The sequence below is a fragment of the Odontomachus brunneus genome, unplaced genomic scaffold (assembly GCF_010583005.1).
Source record: "Odontomachus brunneus isolate Ranch 3 - 2012 unplaced genomic scaffold, Obru_v1 Obru_scaffold_298, whole genome shotgun sequence".
Classification (NCBI taxonomy): Eukaryota; Metazoa; Arthropoda; class Insecta; order Hymenoptera; family Formicidae; genus Odontomachus; species Odontomachus brunneus.
Genome location: NW_022639748.1, coordinates 65,447 through 86,985, shown reverse-complemented (window position 1 = coordinate 86,985; position 21,539 = coordinate 65,447). Strand labels below are relative to the sequence as shown.

General features: G+C 34.4%; 1 protein-coding gene across 1 annotated transcript; it reads right to left on the bottom strand.

The window, feature by feature from the left end:
• Nucleotides 1–578: 578 nt before the first annotated feature.
• Nucleotides 579–1,194, bottom strand: LOC116853269 (odorant receptor Or2-like). Its single transcript, XM_032834250.1, has 3 exons — nt 1,093–1,194; nt 801–956; nt 579–698 (listed from the first exon to the last, which is right to left on the bottom strand). Exons 1-3 carry the CDS (start codon nt 1,168–1,170, stop codon nt 639–641), a joined length of 294 nt encoding a protein of 97 aa, XP_032690141.1. The 5' UTR covers nt 1,171–1,194; the 3' UTR covers nt 579–638.
• Between the last annotated feature and the right edge of the window lie 20,345 nt (nt 1,195–21,539).

The window sequence follows — 21,539 nt, the reverse complement described above, 5'->3', positions numbered from 1 at the left end:
CTCACTCGTCCCAAAAACATCAGTCACTCGCACTCGCTCCGGAAACGCTGTAAAGGTATATAAAATAAGTAATAAAAGAAAAAATTAAGGAAGTTTCAGGGAAAAACAGAGAAGGAGAGATGTAGGAGAGAAGTTTGGCTGTGATAGAGTGATAGTAGATTAAGCATAGAGTAACTGTAGGACTCCTGCGAAAAAGAGTAAAGAAAAGGCATAGCAAGTGAGGTACGAATGGATGAAAGGATGTGTGGATGGTGATAAGAACTTATTTTGTAAACCAAGTCCCTTTCTTGGCTGCAGCTGAATGGTAAATAAATTACTACTTACTTATTTTCACATAGTATTATACATTAATTTATTGGATTGCGTCTAACACATGCCATGAATCTTATAATTTTTTTTGTATGCATTACGATACATTGATTTGGGCATATGTAGTTGAATTATACATGTACATAAAGAATTTGGTCACACAGACATTTAATATGGAACAGAATATATCATATTACTTCATGTGAATTTTTTGTAAGGTGCATAAAATCGTTAAATAAATATTAATAATTGGAAATTAATTGGAAACATTGATAAGAAAAACTTAATTAAGATTATAATTAATAAAGTAAAGTGAAAGACTATGCTGTTTATCCTCTCTTATTTAGAGTTTGTAAAAGAAAGTAATAAGAGATGGTCGTATTCATCACCTGAAAATGAAAAAGACGTTTGTAGAAAACAAATGTACATGCATGTGAACTTTCTAGCTAATATATCTTCACATAATAGCACATAAATATCGAAGCACTCACATTGACAAACATTTCTACAGACAAAGTACATAATTTTAATGCTTTAATCATCATCGGTTTTTGCATCAGCATTATAATCATTCGCGGCCTTAAGCTCCGTTCGCCAGCGACATGAGGCCAATTACTGCAATATATTCCTTCACGGAAGTTTTCGCTCTATACCGTATAAAAGGAAATATATTAGCAATAAAAAAGACAAACCATATATTACATATACTTCGTTTCAGAATTTCACAAAAATATAATGAAAAGATTAAAAAGTCATTGAACTGAAAAAGTTATTTATACTCACCTCGTGGGTAATGACGGTACCGTACCAAGTATACATAAGCGTTTGTATAACCTTTACCATCATATAAGAAAAGAACATCACAAATTTATGAAAGGTAAAATCTGTAAACTGTTACAATTAATGTTGCGATATTTCTATGATTGATTTTTAATAATGTTATTACAAGGGAAAATTAATATCAAAAAAAGAAAAGAGGGAAAAGAAGAGATAAAGAGAGAGAAGTTATTTACAAATATACAAATATATAAATGTGTATGTGCATCTGCGCGTAAATATATGTGCGCGTATGCACACATATTAAATGGTAAACTTAATTCCTGCCGCTTTTTCGTCTCCAGAATTGATTTGTTTCGAAGGGAAGATGAATGAATACTTTAATGAAAATAATAATTTCCATCATTTTCTACTACTTTTTCCCATCTTTCAGGTAACAGGACAATCCAACGACGGTAGAACGCGGTGTCGAGGCAATCCGTTTATCCACTCATTTTTGGACTTTTTCGTAACTGTAGAAGTGTGTTGCATCGACCGGAAAAAATGGTAATCCGACGATGCTATGTCTAAAGAGTACACTGGATACCGGAGGACTTCCCATTCAAGCTGTAAAAGCGTTTGCTTCAAGCTTTTCGCAACATGCGTTCGAGTGTTATTATGCAAAAGAATGACTTTGCGTCGATTGTTGGATATGGATGTCTTCTTTGTATCAACTCTTCACTCAATCGGCATAATTGCTGTTGGTTTAGCAGCGATTAGCTGTAACGGTTTCATTTGGACACAAGAACTCATAATACAGCAAGTGTTTTGAGATGGAGGCCATTGGAGTAGTATTTAACGTTTTCGACAACCCTAAAAGCGTCTGAGCTGGATCCTCATCGAGTAATTCTTACAACTCGACTTTTTCAAATTTTTTGGCTGTCCGAAACGTTCTTTGTCTCTCACGTCAAAATTACCGTTTCGAAAGCATTCAAACCAAAGTCTACATGTTCTTTCCAATGGAGTTTCTTTCCCATACACTTTGGATAATAAGCGATGCGTTTCAGTTTTCTTAAGGTCGAAGTAGTGAAGAAGCACATGTTGGAGAAACAGCTTATCGCGATTCATTTTCAATCTATTGAAAAATCTCATTGGCGTCGAGAAATCTAAGCTGTGAAAACTGAATTGCTTTTAGCAATGTCTAAACTATATAAGACATGCGACTTCATCGTCGAAACATGCCAACGTTGGAGCCGGCACCCTCTAATAGCGCGCGACAGGAATTAAGTTCATCACCTAACATGTGTATATCATAATATATTTTTAAAATAAAAAAATAAAAAGAAATTTTTTTCGTGGTAATTATACCGATTATATTTCTTTCCAACGCCACATACTTCTCTCGATCTTGACATATACATAATAAATATAAAATCATTACAGTAATATTATTATGACATTACTCAATAATATGATTCCAAATGTTTTTAATGTTTTATAGAACATATTTACGAAAAACTTAGATACTTGGAGATTGCAATAATGTTGAAAAGATATAACATGTATACAATCAACGTTTATCATATTATCTATGATTATATTACATATAATCATTACAGTTATAAATAAACATTCCATTTAACTCTTTTTAACATTCTGTTATCCGCTTTCTTAGTATGTACTGACGTCAGTAGAAATATAAGGCCGGTTCTAACTATGGTCCTGCGGGGGTCGGGAGGGGGAGGGTTCCATGGGTGTGACGTCACGGAGGAGAAGGTTATAACGTCGCGTGGTGGGAGTATGACGTCACGCTGGGGGAGTGATGTCACGCGGCGGGATGTGCGTAAAAAGGGCGGGACGTACCGTGGACTGGGAGTTAAAAGGGCAAGGCCTATCGTGAAATGGGGATAACCGCGGGGATGTCATCACTCGGATATAACGTCATGCAGGTGGGAGATATACGGACATTACCAGCGATAATTTATTACCGACATATTTTTATATCATCAGCATATCACCATCTCTTTCTAACAAAATGTGTCTTGTTTGCGAGGGGATTAGTCTAATAATTGTGCTAAATATGTATACCTCCATGACCATTGTATCATGTTTCACATTTTCTGCGCATCTCACACGTGTTCATTTATAATAATATTCTATTTCATATTTTCTGCATATCTTACTGCCGTATCCACAAATCAATGTCAACATAAAAAATGCTGCATTGTAACGTTTAAGAGAGATCTTAAAAATTACACAAATATTTCTGATAGGACTTTTGATATAAATATCGGAAATCAAGTTTTTTCAATGATACAGTATACTGTATTGCGCCATAGCACAAACCACTTAATCGATATATGAGTATTCGTTTGGTTATCTACGGCTCCGTATCAGAGATGTGTTGAATAATTTTATTAAATGTATTTGTACAGTAGAAGTAGATATAGATGAAAATTAGGAGGATTTCATTTATACTATTATTATTATGCACTGCTTTAGGGATTTACGTTGATGGGAGGGAGGAAGAATTTTAAACGTATTTAAAGCGGTTCTTGGTTGCTCGTTGTATCAGTCGTTTTGCAAGGTATTTAGTGGACAAATATTGTTTTGAGAAGAATGCACGCTATTGGTGCTGAGGAAAAACGTATGAATTACTACGTATCCGTGCAAAATAATGCTCCACCATATTAGAAAATATTGTTAATATAAGATGTAGAAATTTTGTAAAAATTCTTTGACAGAAGAATATTACCGAAACGTATCATGCGATATTGGCAATACGCAATAGCGAGAATTTTGACAGCGTTTTATTCATTGATTGCAAGCTATTAGCGTGAACAATGAATGATATTATATATTAGGTTATCCAGTTAGTTTTGAGAGATTTTGTGCAAAAAAGAAACACGTATATTTTAGAGAGACATTAAATTATTTTAATCAAAATATTTTGCACCGTTAGCTACAACTTTTTCCAACTTTTTTGGCAATAAGTGGATTCCGCGCTAAAAGAAATGTTCGTCTTTCGAAGCAATCCATTCATCGAGCCATTTCTTTATTGCATTATATGTTTTGAAGTGCTGGTCAGTAAGGGATGATGCTGCATCGATCGAAATAAGTAATAATCTGAAGAGGAGTCTGAAGACTACGCGGGGTGTGGTAAGACTTCCCATTGGAATTCCGATAAGGTATCTTTAACTGCTTTTGCAATGTGTGGTCGAGCATTGTCATGCAACAAAATCACGTTGCGTTTTCTTTGAGCTGTTATTTGACGTTTCTCGTTCAAAGCATGATTCAAATCGATTAATTGTCATTGATAAAGCTCAGTAGTAACTGTTTGATTCGGTTTCAGCAGCTCATAATACACGATGCCCTTCATGTCTCACCAAATGCACAACAAATCTTACTTCAATAGGTATTGCGTTTTGGAATCGATGTCGACGGTTGGCCTGGATCTACCCACGATCTTTTACGATTAGGATTATCATAGTATATCTATTTTTCATTGCCAGTTACAATTTGATATAAAAATTGTTTCATTTTGTGACGAGAAAGCAATGAAGTACAAATAGTTAAACGATTTTGAATAACCAATTCAGACAATTCGTGTGGAACCCATTTATCTTCTTTTTTAACTTTTTCCACTACGTGTAAACGATCAGAAACGGTTGATTTACCAACATTTAATGTTGTATCTAATTCTTGAAGTGTTTGAGCTGAGTTTTTATTTCACAATGCCTGTAATTTGGCATAGATGAAAATTAGGAGAGTCTTATTTATACTATTATTATTATGCACCGCTTTAAAACGTATTTAAAGTGGTTCTTGATCGCTCGTTGTATCAGTTTTGCAACAAAGGCATTTAGTGAACAAATATTATTCTTTAAATTTTTTTGGTTGACCTGAACGTCTTTCAAATCTAAATCATCACTTTTAAATCGTCGATACCAGAACTCATACGTTTTAACTGATGGAGCAGACCCAGAATAAGTTCCTGAGATGAATCGGTGAGCCTCGGCAGCTGTTTTCTTCTAATCAAAGCAGTAAAGTGATAGATGTCGAAAATGCTCTTTATCACGTTCCATGTTTAGTCGCATTAAGCAGTATGTTTATGTTTACGAGTGAACAGGACATGTGTCAATTTGTTTGTAGAGATGTCCTAGCTTTGTCATGACATACCCATTTTCAAAATATTTCCAGCAGCTATAGCCATCTACAGTGAATCCTCAAAACTAACCGGAACACCTAATATGAAGTATTGGACAAATAATCTGTACATGTAACACTTTCAAAATATATTAATTATAGGATATAAAATGATATATTTGGTGATATTAGTAATTTGACCTTGAGCGGTGTTGCTAAGATCAGGTCAAAGTTATGACGATCCGGGAAATCGTCACGACAATAGAAACGTTATTTAGATTATTAACAAAGAAACGCCGAACATCCACGCGCGGAATAACCGCAAGGTCAACAAACAGCCGCTCTGTTTGTTGCAAATTAGTATAAAAGCCGACACGAAAACGATATCGAGAGAGATTGATCAGAAAGCTCCTCTCAGGCGCACGACCGACCAGAACTCGAAATTCCTAGAGATCCTAGACATTCCGTCGACCGAAGTGGATACGCAACGTCGACATCCTCTCTCCGATACCGCTCTGCCGACCGAAGTGGATACGCGACGTCGGCTTTCTATCCACACACCGCTCCGTCGACCGAAGTGGATACGAGACGTCGACATCCTTTCCCCGATACCGCTCTGCCGACCGAAGTGGATACGCGACGTCGGCTTTCTATCCACACACCGCTCCGTCGACCGAAGTGGATACGAGACGTCGACATCCTTTCCCCGATACCGCTCTGCCGACCGAAGTGGATACGCGACGTCGGCTTTCTATCCACACACCGCTCCGTCGACCGAAGTGGATACGAGACGTCGACATCCTTTCCCCGATACCGCTCTGCCGACCGAAGTGGATACGCGACGTCGGCTTTCTATCCACACACCGCTCCGTCGACCGAAGTGGATACGAGACGTCGACATCCTTTCCCCGATACCGCTCTGCCGACCGAAGTGGATACGCGACGTCGGCTTTCTATCCACACACCGCTCCGTCGACCGAAGTGGATACGAGACGTCGACATCCTTTCCCCGATACCGCTCTGCCGACCGAAGTGGATACGCGACGTCGGCTTTCTATCCACACACCGCTCCGTCGACCGAAGTGGATACGAGACGTCGACATCCTTTCCCCGATACCGCTCTGCCGACCGAAGTGGATACGCGACGTCGGCTTCCTATCCATACACCGCTCAGTCGACCGAAGTGGATACGCGACGTCGACATCTTTTTCTCCTCACACCACGCCGCTAACACCTACGATTGCGAACGCATACAGGGCGTAGGATACCGGTGACGACGAGCGCCTTTAAACCAGCTAGGTTAAAACCAGGGTAAATAAACAGCTTAAAGCCGACGAGGCAACGAACTCCGAACGACGAACAATAGCAGATCAGGAAACATTCCCGACCGCGTCCCGCCGGATGCTCGCGCGCCTCGACGCTCGTAGCTGATCGCAAAACGACAACATCGGCTCCCGACGAGAGCAAAAACGCGACCACGCGCCAACGGCGTAACGTCGCATGTAAATAATTGTACATAGCTTCGAAATAAGAATATAGTTCCACCTTATTATAACATACACCACTGCTTTTCATTTTACAAACGAAACCCGCACCACACCGACTAAGACTATCCCGCACGTAACGCAAAGCCGTTATAAAGTTAAATTGATTTTTTTTACGGAACATCACCTTTTTGTTATACATTGTTATAACTTATTTTAAAAGCTTTCCAAAACACTATAATGAAGTATTTTGTCGTTAAATGCATTTCGAGTTATGAGGATTGAAAGTTAGAGTATCGCGTGCAGGATGCACGGTCAAATTTATACCTTTCCTGTGTGTGCGTGGGTGCGTATGTGATATACAAAAAAAATTAGGACAGGCCAACATAGTGTTTTTTGTCATAATTAAAAACGTGTTAGTAGGGGAAAGATGAGGTTAAAAAAGAAATTAATATATTTCTCGCAGTTACTAGCGTCGACCTTTAGAAAAGTCTACCTATTGTAGAAAGAAAACCATCCATTATTGCACGTCGAATTAAGAAAATGTCATCAAAATGTGCATCACACTACAGAGAAATTATATTCTACCGCGTATTAACCTTTAGGCTGCCGGCATTTTTTCATTAAAAAGGTGGTTTTTTTTTCTTAAAAATATTTCTACATAAGTAACATACACATGGCGCAAAATTTTGAGATTTGTACAAAGCCATAAAAGTAGCTTTTCCGGCACGATCAAATATAAAAAAAATTTATTTTCTGAATAATAGTATATTTGAAAATTTTTGGTATCGCTGATTGGTACCGCTGATTCCATACTGAGCATAGATTTTGAAATTTCCTAAGTGCAATATTAGCAATATAAATAAATATAAACATATAGATTCATGCAGTCTTTTTTGTTTGGTTTTTAATGTTTAATTTTTGTACTTTTTTACTTTTCTGCTTGTTTTATAATTTTTTATATTTTTTAATTTTTTTATATTTTTTAATATTTGTATTTTTTATACATTTTATGATTTTTTTATGTTGACTTCTCCATATTTATGATAAAATTTCTTTCAAATGATAATTTTTAAAACAAAGTGCTATGCATAATGGAGCATTACAATTAATGTTTCGGTGACATAAGTGTGAACAAACGCGAAGCGTAAACAAGCGCGAAGAGGGCACCGGAGAGACACGCATTGCGTTGGCTACATACACATATGTGTTTAAAAAATTTAATTATTTAAAATACCACTAAAAATAGTAATATTTTAATTTAAACTCAAGAGCTATAAAAGTGGCTTTCCCGACAGTCTAAAGATTAATTAAATTTACACACCCAAAATGTTATGTTGGCCTGCATTGATTTAGTTTTCTTATATGTAATTAAATGTCTTCCAAACCTTTGAATATAATTTTATTTTTATTTTTTTACTTTTTTATTTCTTATATCTTATTTTTTATTTTTTTATTTTTTATTTTTTAAAATTTCATTGTTATTTTAATTCACTTTAGTAGCAAAAATAAGAGTAATAGAAAACAAAATTAAATAAAAAATAAAAAAATAAAAGATTAAAAAATATACTAAAAAAGAAACTAATGATAGTGATAGCATTCAAAAAAGCATTCGTAAGAAAGAATTTTACTGCAAAAATCATATGAACATGTGATACAAGTAGGATTTTGATTATTAATTGATACAAGTAGGATTTTGATTAAAAATTTTGATTACAAATTTTGATTACAAATTTGGCAAGTGGACTACTTAAAAGAAAAATTTGTCTTATACCTTTAAACTTCACATATGGAACATCAAACTCGCTTTTGAACCATGCATACTTAAACATTGGTTAATATGTTGTAGATTGAAATTGATTTAAAATCAAACTTTTAATTTTTTAAATATTTTCACATCTGTGCATAAATGTTTGATTTCCTGTAAGAAATGTAATCCGTAAATGTGTAAATGTGTTCCGTAAAACGCTTGATGAAATATTTCCATTGATGTAAACAAAAAAGATTGAGTGGTTGCATCAAACTCGTTAAACTTTCTGAAAAAATTTTTAATAAAATAGCATCATTATCGTTTTGGTAAAGTTCATCGAATTTTTGAGCTACGAATCTATAATCAGAACAGCTTTTTTCTACATTTCATTCAACAAAACAGCTTAAGAACATTTTGAAAGAAATTACCTACAACCCTTTTATCCAGTTTAAAAGACTTGGAACACCAAAGTACAAGATTTTCATAATTACGAAATTGTATTGTTGGAGGAAATTGATCACCTACTTCCTGGAAACAAATCACCATGGTGACATCAATTTTCTTACCATAGAAAGAATCACTTGAATTATATAGGAATGAGTTCGAGCGTTTAATTGAGGGATCACAGCTGTCGTAATTTTTTCGTTTGTAAATGATAATGTACGATTAGAAAGTGACGTATACTTAAATCCCGACTGACCGGTATTGAATATTTCATTTGCATCAAACTTTGGATAAATGTTATCAATAAAATCGAGATAAAATTCAATGCCTTTGTTTATAATTTGCTTGATTTTACGTTGTTTCTTGACGGAAGTAAACAGACAAATTTTTCTTGATGAAAAATTAAACGTCTATTTAACCTCTTAGCTACGGCATGACTTTCCGCGGAGCTCTGTATGGCAAAGTTTAACGCAGACTACGCGAAAACAATATAACATTGCGATTTGTGTCTGGTAATGCTTTTCACTACGCAAGTACATTAGAATACAGTTTTAGATGAATAAATTATAATTTATTAGAATTAAGAATGAGCCACTATAGTGGCGTACTATTTAGAAAGATATACGCGAAATCCACTATAGTACCGTACGGTCCAAAAAGATGACATACGCAAAAGTCACTATAGTGACGTACAGTACCTAAGAGATTAAATTTACCGACCCATTTCAAGGACGCTTTAAAATCCATGAATCCAAACAATCTGGTATGATACAAAGCCCAACGTCAAATAGTTTGATCATGAATAGAAATTCTCTCCGAACGGGCCTACATGAATTGCTCCAAACAATATTTTGTTACAGATTGTCACTTTTCCCGATGTGTACCATGTTGCTCAACATATTTTTCGATACTTATGTAGTTACGATATTTTATTTTGGAGAATCGTTTTTTAATTATATTAAAAGACCAATTTGGATGCTGGTTGAGTGTTTCTACAATATGTTGGGCATATTATAGAAGTATAAAATCTTCATTAGAAGATAAGTTGTCTTCCTCTTTATAAATTGGCTTGATTTCATTATCTTCAAAAATGGCATCAGTGCACATATCTTCAAATACTTCGAATTCAAATTGGTCTTCGTTATCCACGGAATTGATTATAAAAATAATTTATTCCGCTAGCTGTATTTCTTTGCGTGATTGGTTACCATCAATAATAGTGTCACGTCCGGATAGGGAACGTGCAGACGTTTCTGCTCACGAGGGAACTAAGTCGAGTTTGGGGTTCTATGGGAATCACCGAGGAAGGCTCTGGTCTATCTCCCTAAGGATTCCCTCGGATGGCACGCTCGGGAGTAGGAGGAAGCTTGGGAAGCAAGAGAAGAGACTCCAGGTGAGTTATCGCTGAAGTGTGGGCTCTCGGCCGCACTCGAGCTGACTCGCGGAGGCTCCCTTCCGGAGAGCTCGCCGGGGAGGTGCGAATCTACGTCCGCACTCGGCCCTGCGCGCGACCCGAGTCGGAAAACCAACCGCTTGCCAGTAGGATGCTGCACTACAACCTTACTCGGGTCACCCACCTGGAGGACAGGATTGATAGAAATTTATCGTTGTCCAAATAAACTAATTCACTGTTTATTTCAAGACAATCAGCACTGGTAGTGGTGTGAGGAATGGCGGTACAGGACACCCAACGACATGTGGGAACTTTCCAAATAGAATAATTCGTTAAGTCCGAAGGATATTGCCAAAGTCCGAATCTGAAAATGATAGAAAAAGAATGTACTAATTGAAAAAAGGAATGTACTAAATATGTGTAAATAGCGCGATTAGTCGAAGTCCGAGTAAGTTGTCAGAGTCTGAATGTCAAGATCGGGAAATTTCTAAGTCCGATATCAAGAAATATTCTAAGTCCGTATGAGTCGCCAGAGTCTAAGTGCCAGAAATTTTCTAAGTCCCGATATCGTGAAATATTCTAAGTGCCAGAAATTTTCTAAGTCCGAATGTCGTGCCAAAGTCTAGGTGCCATAAGTCGTGAAATTTTCTAAGTCCGGTAAGAGTAGCCTAAGTCTAAGTGCTAGAAATTTTCTAAGGACGGAGATTAGCTGAATATTCTAAGTCTGACTGACAACCAGTGGAGGCACCTCGTGTTGGGAGCCTCGGGGCTATATTAACTGAGCGCGGACCATGGAGGAATCTCTAAGCGATGGGTTTAAACGGATCTTGATATGAACAACACCGACCATGGAGAAGTATTCAGTGTTGGGTGTAAGCGGATCCTGGTATGAACAAGGAAGTTTCGGTTTTCGGTTTGCATACATAATAGTTTACAATAATTGCTTATTTAGCATGCGACGGCGTGCTTAATAGTATAAACAATAACGATTTTCAACTTAACAATTAAAGTCCTAAACGATTGACACGCGATCGGAGCTTTAATGGCGAATATATAATCTTGAGGCCCGTCTTTTATGAACAAAACAAAGTGCGTAATTAACAATTTGTTAATAACAATACTAAACAAGCAAATAATAAACTAATGACGGATTTATGGTCCTTGAACCTACCCAAAGCGAGGTGCTCGATCAACAAATTGATAATTCTTAAACTAAGCATGCAATTGAAAAACTAATGGCGGATTCATGATCCTCAAGGCTGCCTTTTTCGATTGAGACTAAGTTCTTAAATAACAAATTGATAACGCCTAAACTAGGCATGCAAATGAAAAACTAATGGCGGATTCGTATAATGACCTCATTTATAGGTCGAAAAGGGGCACTTTTATTAAGAATGAGTGGTGATTACGGATTGCTAAGGAGTAATAAAAACGTACCATTAAGTGTATCTTTTAGTGGTAAATGAGTGCAGCACAATTTGAGACGAGCAAACGTGCATTTAGCTACGAGTACAAACTCTGTGAAAATTGAAATTGGAGAGTAAATAAAGTGTAAACGAAGAGTGATGGAAGTGTAAATGAAGCGCTTACAAAGCGCAAATTGAAATATCGGAACGTGAAGCAAGCGGGTATACTTGCTAAGCATACCCAATTGCTCTATGTCCCGATATTTCACTTTACGCTTTGTAAGCGCTTCATTTACACTTCCATCACTCTTCGTTTACACTTAATTTACTCTTTAATTTCAATTTTCACCAGGGAACCCACACAGCACCAACATATGTCAAATAGTTTTAAAAAAGCTTTCATTATGAAAGATGAAATATTTCAAAGAAATATTTCAGACATGTCTTAGATATCTTTCAGATATATAAAATATCCGCTATGATGTACTACCTGAAATGGATCTGAAATGTTTCAAAAATATGTAGGAAACATTTCAGATATTTTTATCTATATACAGAAACTATTTGTATTTTTATATTTAGAAATTATTCGGAAATATTATAATGTTTGCAGATTTTACTGGAAATTTCCAATGTTACATCACATTTAAAAATTCTCACTGGTGGGACTCGAACTTGGATCCTTGAGGCATCTTTGGATTACGAGTCTGTTGCTTTAGACAATATACCACGATCTTCGATCGATGTAAATGACTTATATTTTGTCTATATATGTTATAATTAACACAGTAATATAATTCTTTCATAATATGATTTAATAAAATAATTTTATTTTAATAAAAATTATATTTTTTGTAATTTTATTGTATGTGTTAATTTAACCCTTAGCTAATGAGATAATGTCTACAAAATTCCGCACATTCCATTTCGTTATCTTGAAATTTTTATAATAAAAATTTTTTTATTAACTGTTATTAAATATATAAAGTCATAAAATATTATAAACTTTGAGTATAATTATGAAATAGTACAATTAGAAATAGAAAACAAATCTACTTAACCATATAAAATTTAATTAAATTAATTAAATTTATTAATAAATATATAAATCAACATTTATTATAAACGATTTCTGAAATATTTAAGTGAAAAAATTTTGATGAAATGTTTCACAAATATTTCTGAATTATTTCAATGTTATATTTTAATATAATTTCCAAGTTATCTTTCGAAAAGCATTTTGAAAAATATGTTGTGTGGGAAATACATTTTTAATACTCACAAACATTTATATTGCACACTTTTAAATAGTACGCGAATAAAAATTATAATTATTAATTTTTAAAGATCTGCCAACATCATTATAGTGGGTAGGTTATATAAGGGTTAATTATTATATATGATATGAATATATAAAAAGTTTATTATATTTTCTTAAATATTAGAAATATAATATAATAGATAAATCTAAAGTAAAGACATGTTGCGTCTCTAAAAAAATTGCACAATTTGACATATTTTACGGAGTGGACTAATTTTTTTTGTAAATTTTATGTTACCATCATAAAGTATAGACTTTTCCCTGCAATTAAAAAAAGAGCCGGATTTATACGATTTTTTTTTGCGAAGTTGCGACATATCGAAGTTATCCCCACCTCCTATGTATTTTTTTAAATCGTTTAATTTGATGTACTCTACTGAGTGGAATTAATTATTTTCACAAATCTTACGATAACCGTTGTAAAATAAAACAAAAAAGAAGATTTCAAATATGATAATGTTTCGCAGTATCATGTTCATTTAAAATTAAAATACAACTTTGATATGTCGCAACTCCGCGAAAAAAATCGTACAAATCAGTTTTTTTTTAATTGCAAGAGAAGACCTATACTTGACGATGATTATCATGAAATTTACGAAAAAATTTAGTTCACCTCATCATGTCAAATTGTGCAATTTTTTTGGAGACGCGACACATATTTACTTTTGAAAGAACTACGGGAAGGGAAGAGAATAACTTAAAAATCGGACGAATGTTCCTTAAAGTATAGACTTCACTCTTTAAAATAAAAAAAAAGAGATTTCAAATACGATAATTTCGCGGTATTATACTTATTTAAAATTGTGCGAAATTTCGACATAAACTTATCTATTCCATGATTTTATTGACAAATATATAATAGTCGTGAGCATATATTGTTTGCTTATCATATCAAGTAACATCTATTAATAAAATTGTGCCTTCGACCTTTGTGGGTAAATATACATAAAATGATATTCTAACTTAAAAACTTGTTACTCGTCAGTTATACAATTTTACAGGCAAAACAGCAGAGATAGCATACAGGATTCAAAAAAATTCAGTTGTATGTTAAAGTATAATAGTTCGGGGGGTGCTTCCATATACACTGTTTCATCAATAGATCCATACAGATAAGCTGTCTTTACATCATAAAAACGAATGCGCATATTTCGCTTAGCCGCAATACTCAACAACGTTCTCTATGCTTCGATGTTGACTACAGGAGAATATAATTCCTCATAATCTCTATATTTTACTTGATTAAATCCTGCGTGCTTTGTATTTTTTCGTTCCATTTTTAGGGTCACTTTTAATGGAATAATTAATTAATTTAATAATTAATTAATTAATTAATTAATTAATTAATTAATTAATTAATAAATAAATTAATTAATTAATTAATAATTAATTAATTTACTTTTCAGAGTTTTAACATTTGGTAGTCTGTCAACAATTTTCCACATTGTGTGAATTTAGCGACTCTATTTCATTTTTCATAGCGCCATGCCAACTTAACCAATCTATGTTTACTTTTGCTTTTTCAAAATTATTGGGAATTATTTCATTATTACTTTCGTTAGCTTCGGAATCATTTGTATCGCGTATAGGAACGTTATTATTATCTGTATTAGCAATTCGTTGTGATCTGCGAACCTTGTTCCAATAATCTTGCCTCAAGATCTCGTTTTTGTTCATCTAAACGGATTTGCATTACAGCTTTAGTCGTACCTTCTGGTCTACCCCTACGCCTTTCGTATATATTTATATTCTGAGGAGGATTATTTCCGTCATCACTTGTATCTGATCCGATATTGGGTTCTACACCAACGTCATCTTTAGGTATTTCTTCCCTATCACCTAACTCATCATTTATTTTTTCACCTAATGACTCGAAATCAAAAATTTTAAGTTCATTATTGGACAATTCTTTAGAATTAATTAAAACAGTATACCTATAGTGTTTTCATGAAATTTCACTGTTCGCTCTTCTACTACTCTTTGATTTTTAACGTCGTAAATGCGGTATCCGTTACGACTTCTAGCATACCCTACCATTATACCAATTTCGCCTCTAGGCTCTAATTTATCGCGATGTTGTTTAGGCACATAGAAAAATGCAACACAACCAAATACTCTTAAATGTTCCAGAGATGGCTTATGGCCAAAAAATAATTCGAATGGGGTATTCTCCTTCCCTTTTCTAGGTGTTAGATTTGAGATGTGAAATGCCGTTGCCACTGCTTCTGCCCAAAATTTGGGATATAAATTACTATCATAAAGCATGGTACGGGCCCTATCTAATAGTACGCGATTCGCTTTTTCTACTTTTCCGCTACTTTGTGGGTTATAAGGCACGGTCTTTTGATGACTAATACCTGATTCGTTTAAATGTTTACGAAAATTCTCGTTAATGAACTCTCGACCATTATCAGTTCTAATATTTTTAATCCTAATTTCTAATCTGTTTTCGAATTTTCTCTGAAATTCAACAAAGTAGTTTAATGCTTCACATTTCTGTTTAAGAAAGTACACGAAATATATGCCAGTATAGTCATCTATTATTACCATCATATATCAGGAACCTTTAATCGAATTAGTTGGCATAGGTCCGCACAAATCAATATACACCAATTCTAATAGTTTACTAGTAACTCTATACTCTATTATTTTGTGAGATTTTAGTGTTAGCTTAGATGCACTACAAGATTCACATTCAATTTCACCTCTACAGATTTTATAAGAATTTTCAACCAGAGATTCTTTAACTAATCTATCAATATATCTAGGACTCAAATGCGCTAAACGTTTATGCCATAACATTTCATTACTCATATTTCCTACATTCTCTATGCTCATAAAACAAACGTTAATTGTAATTTTGCTCTTTATAATGTATTTAGGGCCGTCTTTAATTCCTTTCCTTACAAGTGTTTTCTTACTATCGTAGATTAGTGCTGAATCATTACCAAATATTACTTTGTAACCCATTTCATCTAATTTTCGTATGGAAAGCAAGTTATTTCTTAATTCAGATACACACAAAGTATCTCTAAGATGTACATTAGGACCGTACTTATTATTAATCTCAAATTTACTATTAATCGAGCCGATTCCTTCTGATTTTGTCACACATCCTTTACCCGCCAGAAAAACGTCGCCTCTTACATAATTAAAATTGTTTAGCACAAATTTCTCTTTGATCACTACTACAACCGCTATCTAGTACCCAACTTACTTTATGATTATCGTTACAATCTTCGTCATATGCTTCAAATGCATAGTCATCAGTGACTTCGTTGGCTTTCTCGTCTCGATTACTGCGTCCATCTCGACGATCCTTCTGTGAGTGAGCTCGGTACTGCGCGTTACTCCGCTGATTTTCGGGCCCTCTGTCTTGTCGGTCCTTTTTCTCACCATCATTGTCGTTAGATTTTCGATGCCAGCACGCCTTCGCTATATGCCCAGGCTTTTTGCATATGTAGCATTTCTTCCCAGTGTTGCGTTTTCCAACTCTGGTTTCATAAGCTGCATCGTTACGTTTCTTCTGATTATTCAGTTCTCTTTCTTCCTCGTGTAAATCTTTTAATACGTCGTCTAGCTTCTAATCTCATTGCGTTTTAAGTGTATTTCTTATGCGATTAAATTTACCATTCAGGCCTCTCACTACGTAGTACGAAGTGTGGCTATTAAATAACGAGACTGACGCTGTAAAACATTTTATTTTGATTTCATACATTTTTACTTATTATCACTTTCAATATACACCCCTCCTCTATCCCTACAACGCTCCATGCGAATCTTCCATTGTTCGAAGCAGTGCTGGAAGTCTTCTTCTGTCAGCTCCTTCAGGACGCGTGCCGCTTTCTCTTTCACAGCTTCAACGGACTCAAATCTTGTTCCTTTTAAGGCAGATTTCACCTTAGGAAACAGATAGAAGTCGCACGGCGCAAGATCTGGCAAATAAGGCGGATGGTCTAACACTGGGATGCTGAACTTGGCTAGAAACCTCTTGACAGACAATGTGGAATGAGCCGGTGCATTGTCTTGGTGGAGAACCCATGACTTGTCCTTCCACAATTCGGATCGTTTTTTCCTTATTCTTTCACGGAGTTCAGCAAGAACATGAAGGTAGTAATGTTGATTAATAGTTTGACCTTCCGGAACCCAGTGAAGGTACACAATCCCATGAATATCGAAATAAACAATCATCATTGCTTTAAATTTTGATTTGCTCATTCGAGCTTTCTTGGCTCTCGGTGAAGAGGGGCTCTTCCAGTGCATGGATTGGCGCTTCGTTTCAGGATCATAAGTAAAATATCACGATTTGTCACATGTTATTATCCTTTCCAATAAGTTTAGGTCATTTTCAATGGCATTCAAAGTATAAACATTTTTGCGATCTTCTTATTGTTTAAACGTGAGAATTTTAGGCACTATTTTGGCACACACTTTTTTCATGTTAAAATGGTTATGTAAAATTTGCCGTACGGATTCTTTATCAAGTCGTACAGTTTCAGCAATCGTACGAATACTTAACCGACGATCGAATCAGATTACCGATTTTTTCGATATTGTCATCCGTTTTTGACGTGGAAGGGCGACCCGGGCGTGAATCATCTTGAACGTCTTCTCGGCCATCTTGAAAACGCTTAAACCACTCAAAAACACGTGCGCGCGATAAACATTCATTGCCATACACTTCTTTCAATAAATTATATGTTTCAGTAGCAGTTTTTCCAAGTTTCATGTGAAATTTCACAACAATTCGTTGCTCTACTGTTACACTTAACATTTTTTCAGCGAAACAAAAAAATAACTCTAATGCGAATGAAGGCTACGGCTATACTGATTTGTTTACAGAAGCGAGAGGCACTGCATTCGAAAGAGAAGGCTTCACGATAACAGCTGTGGCTTGCTGGCGTTTGGCGCATGCGCACTTCTTCTGTAGCAGTGTCAGTCTTGTTATTTAATAGCCACACCTCGTATACGAGTTCGCGGTCCGAGATATTAACACTCAGACTTTTGCATTTCGACGCTAAACCTCGTGCACGTGCGACGTAATCCACTACCGTATCTTTATCGCTCATTGTTATGCTACGTAGTTCAACAGTGGCGTCGATTTTAGTCTTCAAGAGTTCCACATACGTTCCTTTGATTTTCGCCCATAGTTCCTTTGCGTTAGTTTCGTCCACGAATTGCATAGCTTGGTCATCGGATAAGGTTAGCTTTATAATAGATACGACGTCATCGTTATCGTTATCCCATTTCTCACGTTCTCTATCATTCGTAGGTCGGTCGGTTGTGAGAACGTATCTCGCCTTTTTTAGACCTAATATTGCTTCTAATTTCATAGCCCACACGTAGTAGTTTGTTACCGTAAGTTGTGGAACAGCACTCATTGGTATCTTGTCCATTTTTTTTCGTTGCGTTATTTTCTTTCCTTCTTACCTTCCCGATCTTTCCGGCGTGGCCGCTTCTTGTTTCAATGACTGCTCAAAATTTTCTTGTCGACCTTTCGCTCTTTCTTTTTCAGCAGCTTTCTTGCGGTAACCACGCTCTGCTACCAGAATTGTTAAGGTTTTTACAATGAAGAGATCAGGAATCTGATAGTTGAAGGCTTTACTACTTTATAACTGAAATCTGTCTTACACAAGAGAGAACCTCCTCTCCTTGTACAGCGATAGAGCCGGCGCTGACTAGACTAGCCATCTTATATATGTATAGAAACCAGGCTGACCAACCTTTATCAACGCGCAGTACATATAACATAAAAGAAACTAAACGCAGTAATATAATACTAAAACTAAAATTAACCATAATTAATACGCAAATCCCTACAGATACATGTATAACTAATCAAACTTTAACATACAATGTGCTCGTAAAAGAGAGAGAAAATTCCTTTTTTCTCTCTCGTTTGCGAGCACGTTGTATGTTTAAATTTAATTAGTTATACAACATTGTATCAATATTAATCGCATTGTGATTGTTGTTACGTCCTTTGAAACATTTACCAATAAATGTCATTACATTTTTAAATGCTATAAGAGTATATTGTAAATACAATCCATCATGATATCGTTACAGCGCATTGCTATCACCAGTTCCCGTACGATCGTTGAAGTTAGGCATTGAACAACGCATAGTCATCTAAAGATGGGTAACCGTATAACACGAGATCGAATACCACGCGAATCTCACGAATAAATGAAACGACACAAAATATGAAATGACAATTTTTTTTAATTATTTAGACAAAATAATACTTCATTATACTTTTCTCAATCTATTTTAATTAATAATGATTTTTCACTGAATTTTTCTACATTTTTAATGAAATATTATCGAAATATTAATGAAATTTTAATGAAATTGGGTCGAAATTATGAATGCTTTTCAAAAGCATTTCAGCAAAAGTTCATTATATTTTCAATAAATTACTTCTATCAGATACGAATATCTCAATTGAGATTTTACCCAGCAAGCAAAATGCTGGCAGTATGCCGGCAGATTGAATCATGGTTATGCAGCAGATTTCAAGCAACTGTGTCCTCATTAAGCTTAAATTTCTCTGTAACATATTGCCGATAAAATGTGCCGGCAGAAATGTAATAGAAATATATCATCATTTGCCCTAATAATAAAATTGCAAAAATATGTTACCTTCCACGCATAGCCTGATTTTTATATCAATGACGCGACAAGTGCGGTAGAAAAAGAACACGATTTGCTGTCATGGTACGACAATAGAAATATAGAAGATATATCACACAACGTGCTACATCATGTACTAACAACAGAAATACGGCAGAAATCGATCATGACGTTCTTTCGAACGTGAGGACAGAAACGCAGCAGAAATCGATCACGACGTGCCGCTCGAACGTAACAGCAGAAACGCAACAGAAATTTATCATGACGTGCATCCGAAAGCAACGGTAGATATGAGGCAGAAATACCCTGATGGAAAAATTTTGCTAAAATTATAATAAAACTTGCTGAAAACGTAATGAAATGTGCTGAAATTTTGCTGAAAAACTCAATCAATTGACCCACGTTTATTATGATTTCAGCAATATTCATCGAAAATCAGCAAAATTTCAGTGAATTTCAATAAGTTTTAATAAAATTCAGTAGAAAATCATTGAAATTTAAAATCAAGAAAAATGTTCCATACAGCACAGTAATGTTGAATCAATTTTTTTATATCTCATATAACTGCTAGGAACCGAAGATTGTCAAACACACTTTAAAACTTTCGCGACCTTTCTCGATAATTTCGAATTCGAAGCAGTTATGCCTGGTCACCCATATCCATGCCTTTGTTAAAGGTATGTCTAATCTGGTGATTGCGCGACACGCGGTGATGCCAATGACTCCAACGATGTTCTTACAGTTTATGCTCATATGTGTATTTATAGTGTGTTCACAATATATTATAACGTACTTAGCAAATACGCGCGTTGATAACCAATATGCTGATTTGCCAATATATTTTATTTAATACCTCTAAAGTTTATGTGGTTATTTGCAAAATAACTTCAATCATTCTTTTCAGTTTAATGTTTTTTATGCATTTTTTGTTATTGATACAGATTGCATCAGTATCTCTATATAATAGAGAATTTTTGTATAAAAGAATATTATTCATAAATTTTTATTGTATAAAAGAATATTCTTCATGATTTGTAGAATTTTTGATTTTTTCTTCATGATTTGTGAATTTTTGTATAAAAGAATATTATTCATAAATTTTTATTGTATAAAAGAATATTCTTCATGATTTGTAGAATTTTTGATTTTTTCTTCATGATTTGTGAATTTTTGTATAAAAGAATATTATTCATAAATTTTTATTGTATAAAAGAATATTCTTCATGATTTGTAGAATTTTTGATTTTTTCTTCATGATTTGTGAATTTTTGTATAAAAGAATATTATTCATAAATTTTTATTGTATAAAAGAATATTCTTCATGATTTGCCTAAAATTGATTAAAAGCATCTCAGTTTTATATATAAACAATAGGAAAAATATATATGATTATAGTATATTATAATATAATATCAATAATACATATATATTAATATAATAAAATTTAATAATTTATTTTATTATTATTATTATTTTTGTATATCAATAATATAATTTTCAATGTTCCTCAAATATAGTTACAACATTGAAAAATATTGTAATTTTTGTTGAATATATATTCAACATTGCAACTGTATCTGGTTATCAATGTTGAAAACGCAACATAAATTTCATGCAGAAAAACATCCGCACTTCTATCTTCAATGTTGCGTCAACGTCTCATCAATGTTCTTTCAATGTTTTGTGCTGTATGGGTATTATTTAGCATGTTTATCATTGTTGTGTTAGCACTGGTCCATAACGGATGTTTGGGAGATAAAAGGCAAAAATTTATATTTATATACATATATATTTATGTTTATGTGTCTCATGTACTTGTATTATATTAAATATGGACATTTTCATTACAATAAGTGTATGGTACTTCTTTAAATTTATAATAATTTTTTTAAAG